This window comes from Ursus americanus, chromosome 12, assembly GCF_024610735.1.
Source record: "Ursus americanus isolate L20-20 chromosome 12, mUrsAme1.1.p, whole genome shotgun sequence".
In the NCBI taxonomy this organism is placed as follows: domain Eukaryota; kingdom Metazoa; phylum Chordata; class Mammalia; order Carnivora; family Ursidae; genus Ursus; species Ursus americanus.
Window position 1 is genome coordinate 37,667,793 of NC_142138.1, and position 17,561 is coordinate 37,685,353.

Genomic DNA, 17,561 nt, shown 5'->3' on the forward strand with positions numbered 1-17,561 from the left:
AGCCATGCCACCATAGGAAGACGTCAGAGCTTGGTCTCACTGGAATGCACTCTGCATTTACACTTTAGTATTATGAGGGTATTAGTCGATTACACCAGTTGTCAAGAGCATACTGACCACCAGTCACAGCACTAGGCCCTGGATCACACACGAATCCACAGCACAGTCCCCGTCCATAGGGCACTCACTGCTTAGTTAAGGAGCAGAAACATTAACAGCATTATCCATGCCAACGCCCATCCAGAAGCCATGGGGACAGGACAGGGGAGGTTGGGGAAGGCAGACTGTTAGCTGGCTGGACTTTGGAGGTTGAGGAGGTATCTTAAAGATCAGAGTACAATTCCCAGCAGAAGTAACAGCCTGAACAATACTTTGGAATTACGGAAGCCTGGGATTTGCCTGGAGATAATGGAATCATTTGTACAAGAGGGAATGCTATACCTTGAGTGCTAGGTTGCAATCCAACCAAAGAGCCTTTCTGCCATGTTAGGGAATTTGAATTACATTTGGTAAGCAATGAGGCACTTATCAACAGATACTTGTTTTATAACTTGGGCTTCTAATTTTTTTTTTAAGATTTTATTTATTTATTTGATGGAGAGAGAGCCAGCCAGCGAGACAGGGAACACAAGCAGGGGGAGTGGGAGAGGAAGAAGCAGGCTCCCAGCGGAGGAGCCTGATGCAGGGCTCAATCCCAGAATGCCGGGATCACCCCCTGAGCCAAAGGCAGATGCTTAATGACTGAGCCACCCAGGCACCCTTCTAATTTTTTTTTTAATTCTGGAAAAATATAAATAGTAAGTTACCATCTTAACAAATTTGAAGTGTATAATTCAGTGCTACTAGAAACACCATGTGGTTGAGCAACACTCACAGTCATCTATCTCCAGAACGTTTTCATCATTTCAAACTGAAATTCTGTACCCGTTAAAACAATAATTCACCATGGAGTGCCTCGGTGGCTCAGTCGTTAAGCATCTGCCTTTGGCTCAGGTCATGATCCCAGTGTTCTGGCATCCAGCCCTGCATCAGGCTCCCTGCTCAGCAGGAAGCCTGCTTCTCCCTCTCCCACTCCCCCTGCTTGTGTTCCCTCTCTTGCTGGCTCTCTCTCTGTCAAATAAATAAATAAAAATCTTAAAAACAAAACAAAACAAAAAAACCCCCAATAACTCACCATTCCCTGCTGCCCTCAGCCCATGGCAAGCACCATTCTACTTCTGTCCCTGTGAATTTGACTACTCTAGGTATCTCATGTACGTAGAATAATATATTTGTCTCTGCGCACACCAGAGTTTTTAAAGTGGGGATGGGGGTGGTGGTGGTGACAGCTTTAGAAAGATAAATGACCACAAGATCTTAAAACAGAAATGAAAGTATGACTCCTGTACTTAAACTTTTCAGTGACAACTCAAACATGAATAAAATCCAAACTCTTCACACTGTGGCCTACGAGATCCTGCGTAATTTGGCTCTTTTCTCTCTCTCTACCTCATCTGCACCAATCTCCCTCTCTCCTTCCAGCTGCTCTGATTTTTCTCCTTCTTTTTCTACCCCAAACTCTTTCCTGCCTTTAGAGCCCTTGCCCTCCTTGGAATTAACTTCATCCATCATTCATCAGATATTGATTGAGCATTTACTATATGCCAGGCACTGTTTGGGTCCAGGGAATAGAGCAATGAACAAACAGACAAAATTCCCTCCCTCATGGGCTGACATTTCAGTGGAATGCTCTTCTACCAACACCTGACATGGCTGATCTGCCCCTTATGGTTAGAGAGCATAAGGGAGACCCCTCTGGGTTCTAGACTGGCTAGTGCAGGGATGAAGCAGGAGGGAGTAGAGCCAGGTAGGTGGACAGGCAAGGCAGGCAGTGATTTCACGTGGGCCAACCCAGAGATGAAGAGGGCGTGAGCAGTGGGGCCAAAAATGTCAGCACAGGGGAGGAGGAGGATGGAGAAGGACATGAAGGTTCCCAGCTTGGTGGCTGCTGATAGAATGGTCACTCGATGTGTATTTATGAACCTGGTTCAAGCTACTTCTGTTTGAGTTGGTTCTGTTCGGTGTTGCACATATCTGTTGTGAGACCCAGGAGATATTAGTGACGCTTACAGGAGTCTGGCAGAGGCTGGTCACATACAGAAAGTTCCTAACAGCAGTGGCAAACACCGTGTGCTCACTCAGTGGTTAAGTGTGGGTGAGGCACCACAGCCAACAGGCAAGATGTGTGCACTGAACATGGGCCGGTCTGTCTGTTCCCTTGGACTCTGGGCACCATGAGTGGAGAGCGGATGGAGGGCTTGTCCTCTGACTCTGATTTTCCAACACTATACACTGTCCTTGTTTGTTACGTGTGTTCACGGACAAAAGCACAGATGAGTGAATGAGTGGGCGCCGGCCAGGTGTTTTCCCCTGTTCTCTCCCTCGCCTACACATCCCAAGCCATCCTCCCAGGCCTCTCAATTCCACTTTTTATACACCCTTCTCTGTGTTTTCCTTTTATCACCCAGAGAGAAAAACATTGGAATTAGGAGCCTGCAGCTGGGTGACCCTGAATAAGTCCTTTAACCTCTCTGACTCTGTGTTTTCTCTGTTAGATGGGCCGTGGGACTAAAGGTTTTCTCTAAATCTCTCCCACCTCTGCTGCTCATGGGTTCTGTGTCTTTTCCCTGTGTGTGGCTGTTTCTGTCCCTTTACTCCGGGTCCCCCTGCCTTTGCCTCTCCTTAAAATGGCCATAAGGAGAGTGAGAATAAATACAACTAGTTATGTTATTTAAATGGAACTTTGTTTCCTGTTCTCAACTTTAAAGGTAATGATACCATATTATCAATTTACATTCCCCTTTTCTCTCTTACTCCACAAATATTTTTAAGTACTGACTTTGTATCATGCTGAGAACAAATCACTGAAGAAGTCAGACCAGATCCCTTCCTGGAGCTTTCGGTCCACTGGGACAATTTCCTGTTAACAAAAACTTTATAAACCCAGCAGTTGGAACTTGTGTACATAGATTATCTCCATAAATGCCTGTGTTTTCCATAGTACATAGTTTATGTACTATGTGTACATAAAAATTCAACAAATTCATTTTTTTGTTCAATATAAAATCAAGTAATCATTTTGAGCCTCCCCCCACCACCACTGTATCAAGTTATCATTTGACTGAGTTAACCTGTTGCTCTGTGCTTGTTACAGTCAGTCTTAGTACATGCATATGAGGTCTTTTGTCCTTTAACTTATTGTACTCATCAGAAACCTGTAATATTTTTAGGAAGGTGGAGTGATATACACAGATTGGAAAATGGAAAGAGACCCAGAAACTGGCCGACTGATGAGTAAGTTTTGATGATTGCTCTGTTATGAGTAAGTTATTCCTTTTTTTTTTTTTTTAAGATTTTGTCTATTTATTTGAGAGAGAGAGGAGAACGAGCAGCGGGGGAGGAGCAGAGAGAGAGAGAGAAGCAGACTCTCCCGCAGAGCAGAGAGGAGCGGGCAGGGAACACAACATGGGACTTGATCCCAGGACCCCGAGATCATGACCTGAGCTGCAGACACTTAAACGACTGAGCCATCCAGGTGCCCCTAAGTTATTACTTTTTACAAAGTGCTGGGTAACCCTGGCCTTGCTGATGGGAGGAAAGGCACTTAATTAAGGTCCTGTCTCTGCACTTACTCAAAGTGAGGGCCTCAAACAGCAGCACTTGGAGCCTGTTAGAAATGCAGAACCTTGGACCCTACCAGAGGCCTGCTGTATCAGAATATGGATTTCTAATAAGATTCACCTGATGATTTGTTTTCACCCCCCCCCAAAATTTGAGGAGGACTGATCTATTGATGCTTAAAAGACTAGGACAGTTGGACAATTAAATTAAAAAAACAATGTGTTTCAATAATTCAACAACTTGGTAGCTCATCAATATGAAAAATATTAATCAATGTGAAATTATAAGCTAAATTTACAATGATTTTGATAGCATCAGAATGGTACGGAAAAGTAGCTGCGGGCCGCTCCTCTTGGGCTGGGGCTGGTGGTGCCCAGAGTGTTGGCAGCTGAGCAGCGGGATGGGGACCACACCCAGCTGGGAGTGGGAATCAAGAGTTCAGGCTCCCTAATCAGCTAAGCTCCCTGTCAAAGCTTGGAGCCCTGGGGGTTCACTACAATTACAGCTGCTTACTTTAAAGCTTTGGATTTGATCATGGCATGAAAATGTATTTGAGCCATGTTTCACAATGTGGAATGACCGGAAGCACAGGAAGAGGCAGCTGCTGGGACTGCTTGCATACCATGGAGCAGTAAGATGGGGCAGCCAAGCTAGGTTTGCAGAAGGGGATCAGATCTTAGGACAAGCAGGCATGGGAGTGACTGATCGGGGTCAGAGGTTAGAGATACAGCCTGTAGGGGACCCTGCTGGGTCTCAGGTCTCTGCCTTGAACTTTACCTCCTCCACTTCTATCTACTGAGTTTGGCTCTGCAGACTGGAGTCTGCCTTAGACCCAGGAAGGCGTGCTTTCTCAGCATTGCCTCCAGGGCAGCCATATTAATCTGGAAACGAAAGCACTCTGACCAGAGACCCAAATGTATGTTATTGATAAGAGTGGGGCATTGAGAGAGAATTAGATGTGATCCAAAGAAAGGTCAAGTGCTTGCAGAACTGAGACTGATTTTCCACTTTACATTCATTTCAAATTCCAGGATTTAAAAGTTGAACTCAAAATTATATATTAGATATAATGAATTACATTCAGCTACTTTTATGCTTATTCATGTATCTGTGTATTCAATAATTCTTGACTATTAATTGTGCGTGTACTGCATGCACATGGCAGCAGTCTCCACTGTACTGCTGGGACACAAGTTGAGACCCTGATGCCATGACTTGGTTACACTGGTTCTTTCCAGTCTCAGAATTTCTTGGGGCCTTACCATGATGCCAGCTTCCTAAACTGCTTTTGAGGCAGACCCTGACAAGCAGGGTTAGTTATTTATTTTAAATTTTATTCCATTTATAGAATAACCAGTGACAATAAACTTAAAAACCAAGAGCTTTATGATTCAAATTCACTAATGTTGTGGGGTTTTTTTGTTTTGTTTTGTTTTGTTTTATTTTGTTTTTGAGAGAGAGAGAGAGAGAGAGCACATGCACGAGAGCAAGGGAGCATAAGCAGAGGGTGGAGATAGGCAGAAGAAAGGGGAGAAAGAGAATCTTAAGGAGGCTCCATGCCTAGCGTGGAGCCCAACATGGAACTTGATCTCAAGACCCGGAGATCATGACCTGAGCCAAAATCAAGAGTTGGACACTTAACTGACTGAGCCACCAGGTGACCCTTGTTTTTTCTTTCTTACTTTCATTCATTCATCAAATCATTATTGAGAATCTCTTCTGTGCCACGCACTAGGGATATAAAGACGAACAAGATATTATCCTCCCCCGTAGGAGTTCCATGATTATTAGAAAAGTCAAACACATAAACAAATGAAGACATTACCCTCAGTTACTGCTATGGCTAGAAGCAAAAACAAAGTGACATGGGAAACCTGGAAGGGACCAACTCTCTTGAGTTATTAAGAAAGGGCCCTACTGAAGAGAGATACAGTCGAGCTGGGTCTTGAAGAATAGATTGCAATTTTCCAATTGGAGAAAGACATGCCAGATAGAAGGAATAATAATGCAAAAACATGGAAACCTAAAAGAGCGGTGGACAATTAAGAAACAGGGAGATCTACTAGCCAAAGCATAGTAATAGAGAGGGCAGCAGGAGAGGTGCCAGGAAGGACAACTGGGTCCAAAGGACTAAGAGCCTGAAGTGCCTACTAAGCTTTGAACCTTATCCTAGTGCCACCAGTATAATCAGAATATCACTCTGGCAGGAAAGTAGGGGCTAGATTACTTTATTGGTGGCACTTACAATGGAAGTAGGATGACCACTTTCAAGGGTCTAGATGAGAGATAGAGAGGACTAAGTATAGGCATGGTGACAGGGATATACAGCAGAGGAAATGTGAGAGAGACTTAGCAGTCAGCATGCCAGGACTTCGTAACGAATGGGATGTAGGTTGGTAAAGAAGAAGAAATGTTGTTTTTAATTTCTTGGCATTTGGTTCATTGCAAAAAAAGGGGGCGCGGGAAACAGTTGTAACCACTTACTAAAAGGATACTTTAAAATCATCACAGTACTTAAAAATAACTTAAAAATCATCAGTCCAGCATTTTGTAACATGGAAAGCCAAACACTGTTATTCCCATTGGCTAATGGCTGAAGTTCAGAAAAAGTCAATGTTTAACCCTCTAAACTATGCACTGCTTGCCCTAATTACATCCATGAACTGGCAGTGTTTTCCTTGAGAGCTACCAGTCTAATGTTTTCCGTAAACACCATGGAGTGTACCTGAGTAAAGATGAGGTGATTACTGGGATGCAATCGTTCTTGATTTCCTAGGGACCCCATATGCTTATCAACAATAAGGCAGGAAGGAGAATTCCCTCTTCTAAGAAAAAACTTTGGAAAGACAGTACCCTGAATGAGATATATGTGATAAAAAAGGCTAAACCGAACAAAATTTCCAGATGATCTAAGTGACAAGCCAAGCAATGCAGGCTGAATGATGACAATTGACATAATTATTTCATGTACTCTACTTACAAATCAGCACATGCCATGCACCGTGCGCTTGTCCAAGTACTTTCCATGGATTAGCTCATTTAATCCTCACAGCAACCCTAGGGGGAAGCTACCAGCATTGCCAGGGTTTGAATTTGAGCAGTCTGTACTCTTAATCACACCGCTATACTGAATCTGGCATTAGATAATGATTCCGGAAACTACTTCTTTGTTTATTGTAACTTTCTCATAGCAACCTGGCTTGTGGGCTCTGGTACTCCATTTAATAACTTAAGGACAGCTCTATCCGTTGCTAGATGGAGCTAGAGGTCCCTAAAAGGACAAAAGGAAGGAAAAGATATGGGCTGAGAACATTTAACATGTTATTTTAAAGTATAAATCTTGGTGGTAGTTGATCTTGTTATCGCTGGTAATCATTACCTTCTGCAGAGGGCTTCCAGACTCGTGGATGGCCCGCTCACCAGAGTGAGGTGATGTCTAGGAAGCCCCACTATAGGAGGTGAAAACCAGGCTCTGAGAAACAAGAGCGGCAACAAGAAGAAAGCTGCTGGTTTCCAGGGCTTTCCTGACTTCCCAGGAATCTTCCAGATTGCTTCAAGATGGCCTTAGAAGTATGTCTCTTATGCTATCTTTTGGATAGGACTTCAGTTGGAGGAAAATTGGTCCTTTTTTTTTTTTAATCCAGGAAAGCTACATTTAAATTTTTTTATTTTTACTTTTTATAAAATTTTTAAATTGTGGTAAAATATACATAAATGTGAAATGTACCATCTTAACCATTTTTAAGTGTATAATCCTGTACTATTAAGTACATTCACATTGTCGTGCAACCCATCTCCAGTCCCATTTCCATTTTGCAAAACTGAAACTCTGTACCCATTAAACACTAGCTCCCTGTTCCCCTCTACTCTCAGCATCTGGCAACCACTATTTACTTTTTTTCTCTCTGAATGTAACTACTGTAGATACCTCATGTAAGTGGAATCATACAGTATTTGTCTTTTTGTGATGGATTTCTTTCCCTTAACATCATATCCTCAAGTTTCACCCATGTTGGAGCATGTCTGAATTTCCTTCCTTTCAAAGGATGAATAAAATTCCATTGGATGTATATATCATATTTTGTTTATTCCCTCATCTATTGATAAACACTTGGGTTGCTTCCAAATATTGCTGCTATGAATATGGGCGGACAAGTATCTCTTTGAAACTCTACTTTATGAGTTATTTGCAAGGTTTAGTAGGTGGGGATATTTTTTCTGCTTAATATCCCATGAGGGTTCTGGGGGCGGGGGGAAGAAATCCAGCTTTCACACAGCTATCAATATGATGGGATTCACAGTAAGTTCATGGTTTGGATATATAAGGTAGCCAGGCATCATGGTTTGGACAAGATAGGACATACCTTTATGGTCATCCCTGACGTGGGTGTGCGCAGCAAGGAGTAGGGAGCAGCCAGCTCTGCAGCCAGGTCTGGGGGAGAGAAGACCCAAGCAATGGTGAGGTAGACAGCCTAGGGGAAAAGGAGGACATGCAGGCTGGAGCAGAGACTAAAAAGAACTCTTGATCTTAACATCCAAACCTGCCTCCCCGTAGTCTTCCCAGTTGCAATAAATGGAAACTCCATGGAGTCAGCTCCTCCTACCAGAAATCTATCATTCTCAGCCCTGCTATTCACGCCATCTGTAAGTCTTGCCAATTCCAGCTTGCAAATATTTCTCGATTATCTACTTTTTGTCCATTGTACCTTCCATCCAGCTACCATGCTTTCTTCCCAGAACTACCTCCTATGGTGTCTCCTCTTCTCTTTTACCTCTCTCTAATTCATTCTCTTCACAGCAGTCAGATTGTCTTCTGGGCCTAAAGGACTCGTTGAAACACATCATGTGGAGAATATAATCTAAACTCCTTTCCTACAAGGCCCTGTGTGGCCTGGACCCTCCTGGTCCCCATCTGTATCATATGTCTCATGCTGGGATTACCAGATTTCAGTCTTACTGCCTTCCTCAAATTTATAAAGGCACTAAGCATTTCTCTCCACAGGACTTCGGTGTGTATTGTTCCTTCTGTCTGGAATACTCCTCCACATCAAAATCTTCCCACACCAAAGTGCTATTTAGGACTAAATGACTCATCTTCAGAGAAGCGTTTTCTGACCATTCGGTCTAAATTATGGATGTATCTTGTTACTCTTTCTTGTAATTTTTTTCCACCACAACACTTTTAACATTTATTATATACTTTGGGAGTTGTTTATTGGATACTGGATATTGTTTATTGAGAATCTGTCTTTCCCATTAGATTGTAAGCTCCATGAAGGCAGGATCATGTTCATTTATTAGCCATTGTTTACCCAGCCAGCTATAGTACCTATAGATACATATAAGAAATCCACAAATATTTTTTGACCATTAATGAGTGAATGAATAAGAACATGAAGTGTTCCTTTGAGCTGGAAAAATGGCCTTGATGGAAATTCCCTGGACTTTCCATAAAAAAAAGAAGAGCTGTTCCTTGACAGATTCATTTACCCCAACTGATCTCTTGTTGTCTCTGCTTGGATCCCATTAATCATGACCTATCCATCCACTGCAATTCTGCCCATTCTTCATGCAGGAATATAAACATTATTATTAAAGATGAAATGGCTTTTTCCATCCCGACAGCAAAGAAGCCAGTGAGCCTTTATACTGTCCATGATGGAGCTGTCCACACTGTTCAGAGGTCACCTTTTTACCAGGACATTATCCTCACCATTGGGGGATGGAACGTGGCCATCTGGAAAGAAGGTGTTATGGTGAGTTGCCTGAGAAAGGCAGGAGTGAGCGTGTGGTCCTTTGTTCAGAGAAAGACAATGGAAACAACAGACTGTTCTAACATAACAGTGCCTTGGGGACACATTTAGAGAAATTAGAACAGATGGCTTGGGTTCCAGCTTGTCAGCAGACTGTAAGCCTTTTGAAAACACAACCATTTGCCTTTCTTCCCTGAGGGAAGGAAACAATATTTACAAGTCTTTAGCTCTCTAAGACCTAACAGTCTTTTCTTCAAAATATGTATTGTGGGCAGTTAATTTGCTTTATGTTTTTTTCTCCCCTTCAAATATATGATGGGATGCTGGTTACTATGAAGTCCAAGGAGAAGCACTGGGTCTGTCACCTTTGCTTCTGCAGCAGGAATATGTCTACAGGTTCAGAAAGTGGAAGTAAGAAAACTAAGGGGTCCATTGCCAAGAGACCAGAGACATTCATGGACCACAGTGAGGCAGGGCCAGGACTCTGGCAGTCAGGACTAGGAGAGGGCCTCGTTCCAGGCAAATAGAAGCTAAACTGCCAAAAACTAGAAAGACTAATAAAATCCAGTGAAGCAAGGGTGTGGGGAAATCAGCATGACAGTTCCCATTGGTGTGCAATTTAAGATTATCAAAATCTGAAATATATATCTATTTCATAATTGTAATACATACATTCTTTGAAAAAATAATATGTAATGTGTATATTTATATATACATATAACATTTATATGAATATATATTCTTTGAATAAAGTGAATAAAAATATACACATATTCTTCAATAAAGAATTTATACATTCTTTAAATAAAATGATATATATATATATGTGTGTACTTCTGGGACTCCAACTTACACAAATACTGTGAATTTACATACGAATTTGTCACTGAAACAATTGGAAACTACTTAAAATGTCCATCCACAAAAGGACTTCTACTTTATACCAATGTACTTCAGTATGTCCAATTTTTTTTTTTTTACAGTGAATAAGTATCAGTTTCGTTCTTAAAGAAAAAGAAAATTAGGCAAGGTTGTCCATAGACTATTCAGGGGCCAAGAACCTGGTTACCCACAGAAATGGAAGGAGCTGGGCAAGGTGGGCAAGAACAGGATAAGGAGTCCACGAATGTGAGATAGTCTTCATTCCGCACAGGGAAGTTTCTCAGGCATGTTTCAGAGGGTAGGAAACAGCTCCGCAGTTTAGTTTAGTCTCGGCAGCTGTAAGTAGATAAATGAGTACCTCTGCTTGTCAGCTGGAGCATGACACATTCTGATCTGTTCTCTCTCTAGTCAAACCTCCCAAAGAGGGCAAATTATCCCCATGGTAAAGAGAAGAAAAGCTGATCTTATAATGCTTTGCTGATCTAAAATCTCTTCCAAACAATATTTACAAGCCATTGGATACAGCTCACAGCTGGAATTGACTTTTATTTGCTTTTTTCCCTGGCTGCCAGAGTTGGCTCCATGGGAAACAGACACCTGACAGCAAAATAAAGGTATAAGCAAAATTTCCTTATAACCTTTACTTATCTAACATCCACCAATCTCCAGCTCAACTGGAAGGTTTGATCTTTTCTAAAAAGCAACTAAAATAAGAAAAAAAAATGTTATAAAAAACACACAGGAAAGAAAAGAGTTGGCATTGTATAAAATCCTACAAGAAGAATTAAGACTTCAGAGTGGGCATATTGTGCTGGTCCATGATCATAGCCATCTGAGTTGTACTTCAAGAAAATCATCACGAATACACCCCAGGTAATAACGAAAGTTTTCATGTGTCCTTTTAAAATTTTGTTTAAAGATTGGACCCCTCCTTCAGTCATCCTGTGCACCAAAAAGGTATACTGCAGGCCACTGGTCCCTGACAAGGCCTGGAGTTTTCTATATTGGCCGAGAAGATGGATACATCGACATCTGGGACCTTCTGGAGAAAACTCATGAGCCGGCCCTGTCACAAAACATCTGCATAACTATGATCACCTACATCAAACCCTGGACCTTCTCTGGTGTGTTAATTTTAATTAAATTTAATTAAGTTATTTTGCTTTTTGGGGGTAACTCAAGAACATTTTGACTTTCATCTGGAAAGTCTCTGATATTTTTTTCTCTAGTTTTGCCCATCCCATCCCATCCTTTCTCTTCCCTTCCTTTCCCTTCCTTCTTGCACTCAAACTTCAGATACAACCTGAGTTTCTCTCATTATTTTCTCTATCGACAATTATTTCTGAGGCATGGTTAGTATGACAAGCAGAGGCTGATTTTGAACCAACCACACAATGAAAAGCATCCTTCTCATCTTCTCCAGGTCAGATAGGGTGACCCCTCAATCTTTGGTACTTTTTGCTGCTTCTTTCCAAAGAGAGTAATTCTTGTATATTTAATTTTTCATTATGTCACAAACTTTCAATAATCTATAATTTTTGTGGTTTTTCCCTGGACAATACCAAGCACTTCTTTTCATGAGATCAAATGACTCTCTGGGGTCATTTATCTATTTAAACTTTTAACTTTTGCACTACTTATGAGAAAAAAAACAATGTATGACAAAGCAAGCAGAAACTCAAGGATGTGTCCTTGGAAAAGTAATTTATATCCTTTGTCCCAATTTCTCTGTTTTACTCAAGCACTACTTTCTACATAAACCCAGCATATTTGCCTCTTTTAAAAGAAGTTTCCCTTTGTTTCCAGAGATATGCAGGCATAAAATTGTCTTTCTATCCTTTTTTCTTACAGAAAGATTGTGTTTAGAAATTCAGTCTTCAGAATTTCTAGAATGTCATAGTATGGCTACAGCTTAACCTTACATGTCACCAAGTGTGGGGATTTTTTTTTCCATCTTTGCTATAAAACATTGCTTTTGTATACATCCAGGGATTATAAGTCTAGGATTTAACAATTTAAACCAAACCTTCTAAAAATGAGAAAAAGAAAAAAAACCCATAAGATAAGGTAGAAAATTAAAGCTCTTAAACACATTTGTGTTTTATATCCATTTTTAATGATCAAAAGAAGTGATCTGTTTTTATAATAAAAAAACTGATTCTGGCTATATCTTTAAAATTCATCTGGATAATGGTATCCTTCAGCCCTTACTGAGTCTTTGGTGAAAACTGGCTTCATGATTTTTCTTTGAAAATCTTTCCCTGTATTATCCCCACTTTCTTCTCAAGTCTGCCCAGTGGCCCAGCCACACAGAGGGTCAACCTCAGCTAGGAGCCACACTCCTTAAACAAGCACTAAGAAGACAAGATTTGAGGTGGGCAGGGTGGCTGACAAAGGCTCAGGGTCTTGGCTTTCATTTCATCAACTGGAAAAAATGATTTTTATATATTAGCTAATATCGTCCTCAGTCATGAATGGCTGATGAAGATGCCAAGATTATCGTAACCACAGCAGGTCTTTTGGGAGACCACAAAACAAAAACACATTTCATATTTAACCTCCAGGATGACTTTCTGTTTTTTTCCCCCCATTTTTTGGATCTTTCAGCTAGGCAGCAATTTATAGCCATAGCTGATTATTATGGAACACTGCATATATTGGAAATTCCTTGGACATTAAGTCACCCTTCCACCAATGAGGTTAGTAACTTTTGGCTCTGAGAATTTCTGTGACCAGATATTGCTGAGGCATGTTTTAAAAGTGTGTTCAGAAATGACAGCATTTTTGCACTGTAAGAAAACAAAAGAATCATACAATCCCAAATAAGGGATGTATTTCTGTTGTATGAGTTAAATAACTTGAAACCACAGAAGAACAAATGTGATGAGAGAGAGGGCAAGTAAATGAAGCCCAGATTCAGAAAAGAATTGATTTGGGGATTCCTAAGTTGTTATTTTCAGGTTGTAACCAAAGCACGGGACTCCTGTTTCAGTGATGCCCTTCCCAGAGGCCCAGTGGACATTCTGATACACCCCTCCATCGCCCACCTCCACCCCATCTTCCCCCAGCTTGGTGTACTATAGGTAGCACGGCTGAGGGGGCAATGTTCTGCCCCTCCATAGGCACCGCCCACAGGTTTCAGTGTGAATAATGAGGTGATGAGAAAGTCAAGGAATAAAAATATGTAAATACTATACAATCAACATTAAATATACAGATTGCAATCCGCCACAAATCCCAACACCCGCCTCCTTAACTGCCAAGCAGAAATCTTTCCATCCTCTGACCACTTTGCCCAAGGTCTCTGCTGACTTCACTGTCTCTGTACTTCTGTGCACACACCAAGCCTCCGGGGAACTCAGCTCCCCTTCCTGTCCCTTTAGGGTTACTCCTCCTCTGGGTTTTCCAAATTTGGTTGATGATATGATACTTTCCTCAGGCTTAGAAGTGAGAAGCAGGAAAAGGGAAAAAAGCCATCCCTGAGTATTTCTTTTATAAAATTATAATTTTTTGCTGCTCTCTCCTTCCAACCCACTCCCCTCATGGAATCCTCCAATTTGCAGGGCCCTGGACCTTAGCACAGGAGTCCCCACGTGGAGCCTCGCTCCTCTGGTAGTGGGCCTGTGGGAGGTATCCCAAAGCCCGTAAGCCAACTAATGAATTATAAGCAGCAGGAATTCTTCTAGAGCCTTGTGAAGGAAATGGGGGCTTCCACGTGGGTGCCCCTCTCACGGGCCTGTGCTTCTAACAGGTATCAAGTATAAACTACTACTTCGAAAGAGAAGTCAAACATCTGGAATATGTAGAGCAACGCAAGAAAATTCGTGAACAAGAAAAGAAGGAAATGGAGCTGGAACTTGAGAAGAAAAAAGTTGTAAGTGAAATTTCAGAAACAAAAGCCGTGGCCTTCCTCTAACCCCAGTGGAAATATGTATATTTGGCTTATTCCACAGTTTCAATAGGAAAATTATGCCTTTTCACATTCTTCTCTTTTTCTCATGACAGTCAAGAGGGAGGGTATTTCTCGCATTTCCTAGCTTACCATGAGCGACAACTATCAACTGGACAGCTACCTAGATTCTAACCAACTTAACTTTATGAAGTTTTCCATAATTTCAAAGTTCTTTAGATACAAAGGCATCTGAATATCATTCATAGATACAACAATTCAAAATTTAGAATCTTTCATTACACAGGATTTTAACTTCTGGTGAATAATACCTTAAAACAGGTTACTGAACTGAAAGCCTAACCCTAAAATGTAGTTATCAGTATTCCCATTTTAAAGACAAGAACGGAAGCTCAGCAGTGACATGAGCCTTGCTCCAGATCTCGTAGCTAGTAGTGGTGGGTGGAGTTGGGATTTTAGCCCATGTGTCTTGATTCTATGTTCCACTCTTTTTGCACTACCTGTTTTCTTTAAAAAAAAAAAAAAATTTTTTTTTCAAGTAATCTCTACACCTAATGTGGAGTTCAAACTCACTTCTCTGAGATCAGGAGTCGGATGCTCTGTGGACTGAGCCAGCAAGGTGCCCCATGCACTACCCCACATGAATAATTGTGTTGAAGGAGGTAATATATTTGCCTATAAGGCATCTATAAATGGGATCAGTGGTGAAATTGCTGGTGACAAAAGGCTTAGGTAGGGAATGAGCAAGAGAGAAGTAGAAACATGGACTGAGAGGACCTCTGCTGAGAGAGAGAGAACTGAATTCACAGAATATCCGAAGGCTCCAATTCCAGTGGGCAAGGGAAGACCAAGAGTGACAGAGTTCATATCAAACAGAGGCTGGGAAACAGGAAGGTGAGGGGCTTCAGAGCTTGAGGTTCCTTTCTGGTAGAAAGGTGTATCCTCTACCAAATTCTCCTCCATCTCAAATTTTATAGTTCCCATGTAGTATATTATAGTAAAGTTCCTACCCATCTGTCTGTATACTGGTTCCCATTTACTGAAAGTCTACTAACGCTCTCCCCCACTGCGCCAGAGATGCCCTCCTGCCCTCTGCCCTCCCGCAAAACCCTCCCAGAGCGCAGTGGCTAGGCCGACTGCTCAAAAACAGCCGTTTCCTTTTCTTTGGTATTTCCAGCTGTCAGTGCTTTATTGGGATGATTTGGCTTTTCCCCCTAGAAAACGTATCAGAAGTCAAAGGAACAGCTGGAGGCTGAATTGAAATTGGACTATGAGAGTTACTTAGAACTGGAAAAGAACACCCTCATCAACCTTGGCTTCATCAAAGTGAAAGAGACAATGTCATTCATGGACTTATAGAAAAGCTTTCTGCAGGGGTGTTTTGGGAACTTTGTAGGACTTTCTTTTCTTTTTATTCATCATTTTTTATGTAAGGTGAACAAGCAAACTGAACATTAAATGGGTTTACTTATAAATATTAGCCTTTTATTTCACTGCTATTAAAATTTGATTTATAACAATAAGATCTGTTTTGATTTTTGGATTGAATGAGTACTGAACTTTGTACTGAATATGAAGGTTATCTATAACGGAATTTTCATTTTCCTATAGTAATCTCTTCACCCCCAGTCCTTGACATCTATTTAGAGCCCCTAATCCCAGAGAGAAGTGGAAATCAAACTTTGTTCCTAATTATCAGGTTGCTTTTGGTTGCCCCTCCAAGCAGTGCTCCCCGCCCCCCGAGCCCCTGCACAGATTGTAGGGCTATGTGCTGAATACACTAGTAGCAAATCGAATCCAGGAATATATGTATAAAGAAAGGATGATATATAAAGATCATGTTGAGTTTGCCCAGGGAATACAAGGTTAACTTAACTGTAGAAAATAAATCAATGAATGATTAAAGGAGAGAATTGATGATACCAAATGGATGCCAAAAAAAAAGTGATAAAATTCAACATCTGTTCATGATAAAACGATAAATTTTTGGCAATTACAAAAAGAAGGGGACTTCCTTCTTCTGATGTGGGATATCTAAACCAGTCCTACAATAACATTATACTCAATGGTGAACAATTGAAAGCTTTCTTCTGCGATGTGGAACAACACAGTGCCCCCAACATGTCTTCTAGTCAATGTTGTATGGGGCGGGCGGTTAACTAATGTGGACACAGAAAGGAAAAAGCATGTGAAACAGTTGCCAAAGAGCTTGATGTGTCTCAACCAGAGGTTCAATGTCACAGGAAAGTGACTGGCATGGGAGTTGGGGTTGCGGGGAGAGTAGCAGATGATGAGACTGGAAAAGTAGCTTGGAGCCAGATTGTGAAGGCTCCGGGAAACCAAGATAAAGAAGCTGGATTAGAGTTTAGAGATAATGGGAAATTAATAGAAGGGCTAAGCAGGAAGGTGACACAATCATCTTTATTTTTAGGAAGATAAGGGATGGACTGGAGTTGGGAGAGTCCAAAGGCAGGAAATCCTATTAGGAGGCAGTAGTAGTGGTTCAAGTTAAGAGATTAACACACGTTGTGCTGAAGCTTAATGTGAAAATAAACATGAAAGACTGGTTGGATGGGGAATGAAGACAAAGGACGATGCCAAGGTTTATAAGTTAAGTTGCTGGAGGACATTAAACTCAAAGTTATTTACCTCAAAAGTCAGGTAGATACTAGCACTTAACCATCTGTGTGCTTTTGGACAGATGACTTACCCTGTGAAACAGATTCCCCTACTACCCTGTCAGGTGAGAGTATTTACCTTGCAACATTTTACAAGGGGCAAATGAGCACCTCCGTGTAAGGCGGCAGCACCCCACACCTATTAGTATCATTATTGGATTGTCCCAGGACTCAGCCTTGCACTGGAATGAACTTTCCTTCTTTCCTTCTTTCCTTTCCTTCCTTTCCTTCCTTTCCTTCCCTTCCCTTCCCTCCCCTCCCCTTTCTTTCTTTTCTTTTTCTTTCCTTCTTTTCTTTCCTTCCTTCCTTCTCGTTTTCTCTCTCTTCTTTCTTTCCCCACACTTACGTCTTACGTAAATACATCCAGTTTCATAATTTTAAATACCACATATATCCCTGGCATGAACTTCTCCCACAAAATCAAGAGCTGTATATCCATTTGACTGCTTAATATCTCCACTTGGATATATAGTAGGCATTTCAAATTTAAACATATCCAGAATTTGAGTGCCTGGATTTCCCTCTAAAACCCATTCTCACTGCAGTCCTCCCAATCACCTTACTTTCAGTTAGTTGCTCAGTCAAAAACCTTGACGTCATCCATCATTTTTCTCTTTCTTTCACAATCTATACCCTCTCTGTGAGCAAATCCTATTGACTACAGCTTCAAAATACATC

At 41.3% G+C, this 17,561-nt stretch overlaps 2 protein-coding genes across 3 annotated transcripts in view; one reads left to right on the top strand and one right to left on the bottom strand.

Moving 5' to 3' along the window:
• The window catches only part of DNAI3 (dynein axonemal intermediate chain 3), a 64,659-nt gene extending 48,937 nt beyond the window's left edge, over positions 1–15,722 (top strand). The window contains exons 18-23 of one of the 2 annotated variants that reach the window (XM_045801878.2): positions 3,270–3,333; positions 9,286–9,416; positions 11,215–11,419; positions 12,903–12,994; positions 14,047–14,169; positions 15,424–15,722. In XM_045801878.2, coding sequence (XP_045657834.1) covers positions 3,270–3,333; positions 9,286–9,416; positions 11,215–11,419; positions 12,903–12,994; positions 14,047–14,169; positions 15,424–15,564 — 756 coding nt within the window. In that variant the 3' untranslated portion in view covers positions 15,565–15,722. The remainder of the gene's footprint in view (positions 1–3,269; positions 3,334–9,285; positions 9,417–11,214; positions 11,420–12,902; positions 12,995–14,046; positions 14,170–15,423) is intronic. The other variant, XM_087866071.1, reaches the window with a different exon arrangement.
• The window catches only part of SYDE2 (synapse defective Rho GTPase homolog 2), a 78,828-nt gene continuing 64,633 nt past the window's right edge, over positions 3,367–17,561 (bottom strand). Inside the window, exon 9 of the mRNA XM_087866069.1 lies at positions 3,367–8,092. The gene's annotated coding sequence lies outside the window, so the exon portion shown is untranslated. The remainder of the gene's footprint in view (positions 8,093–17,561) is intronic.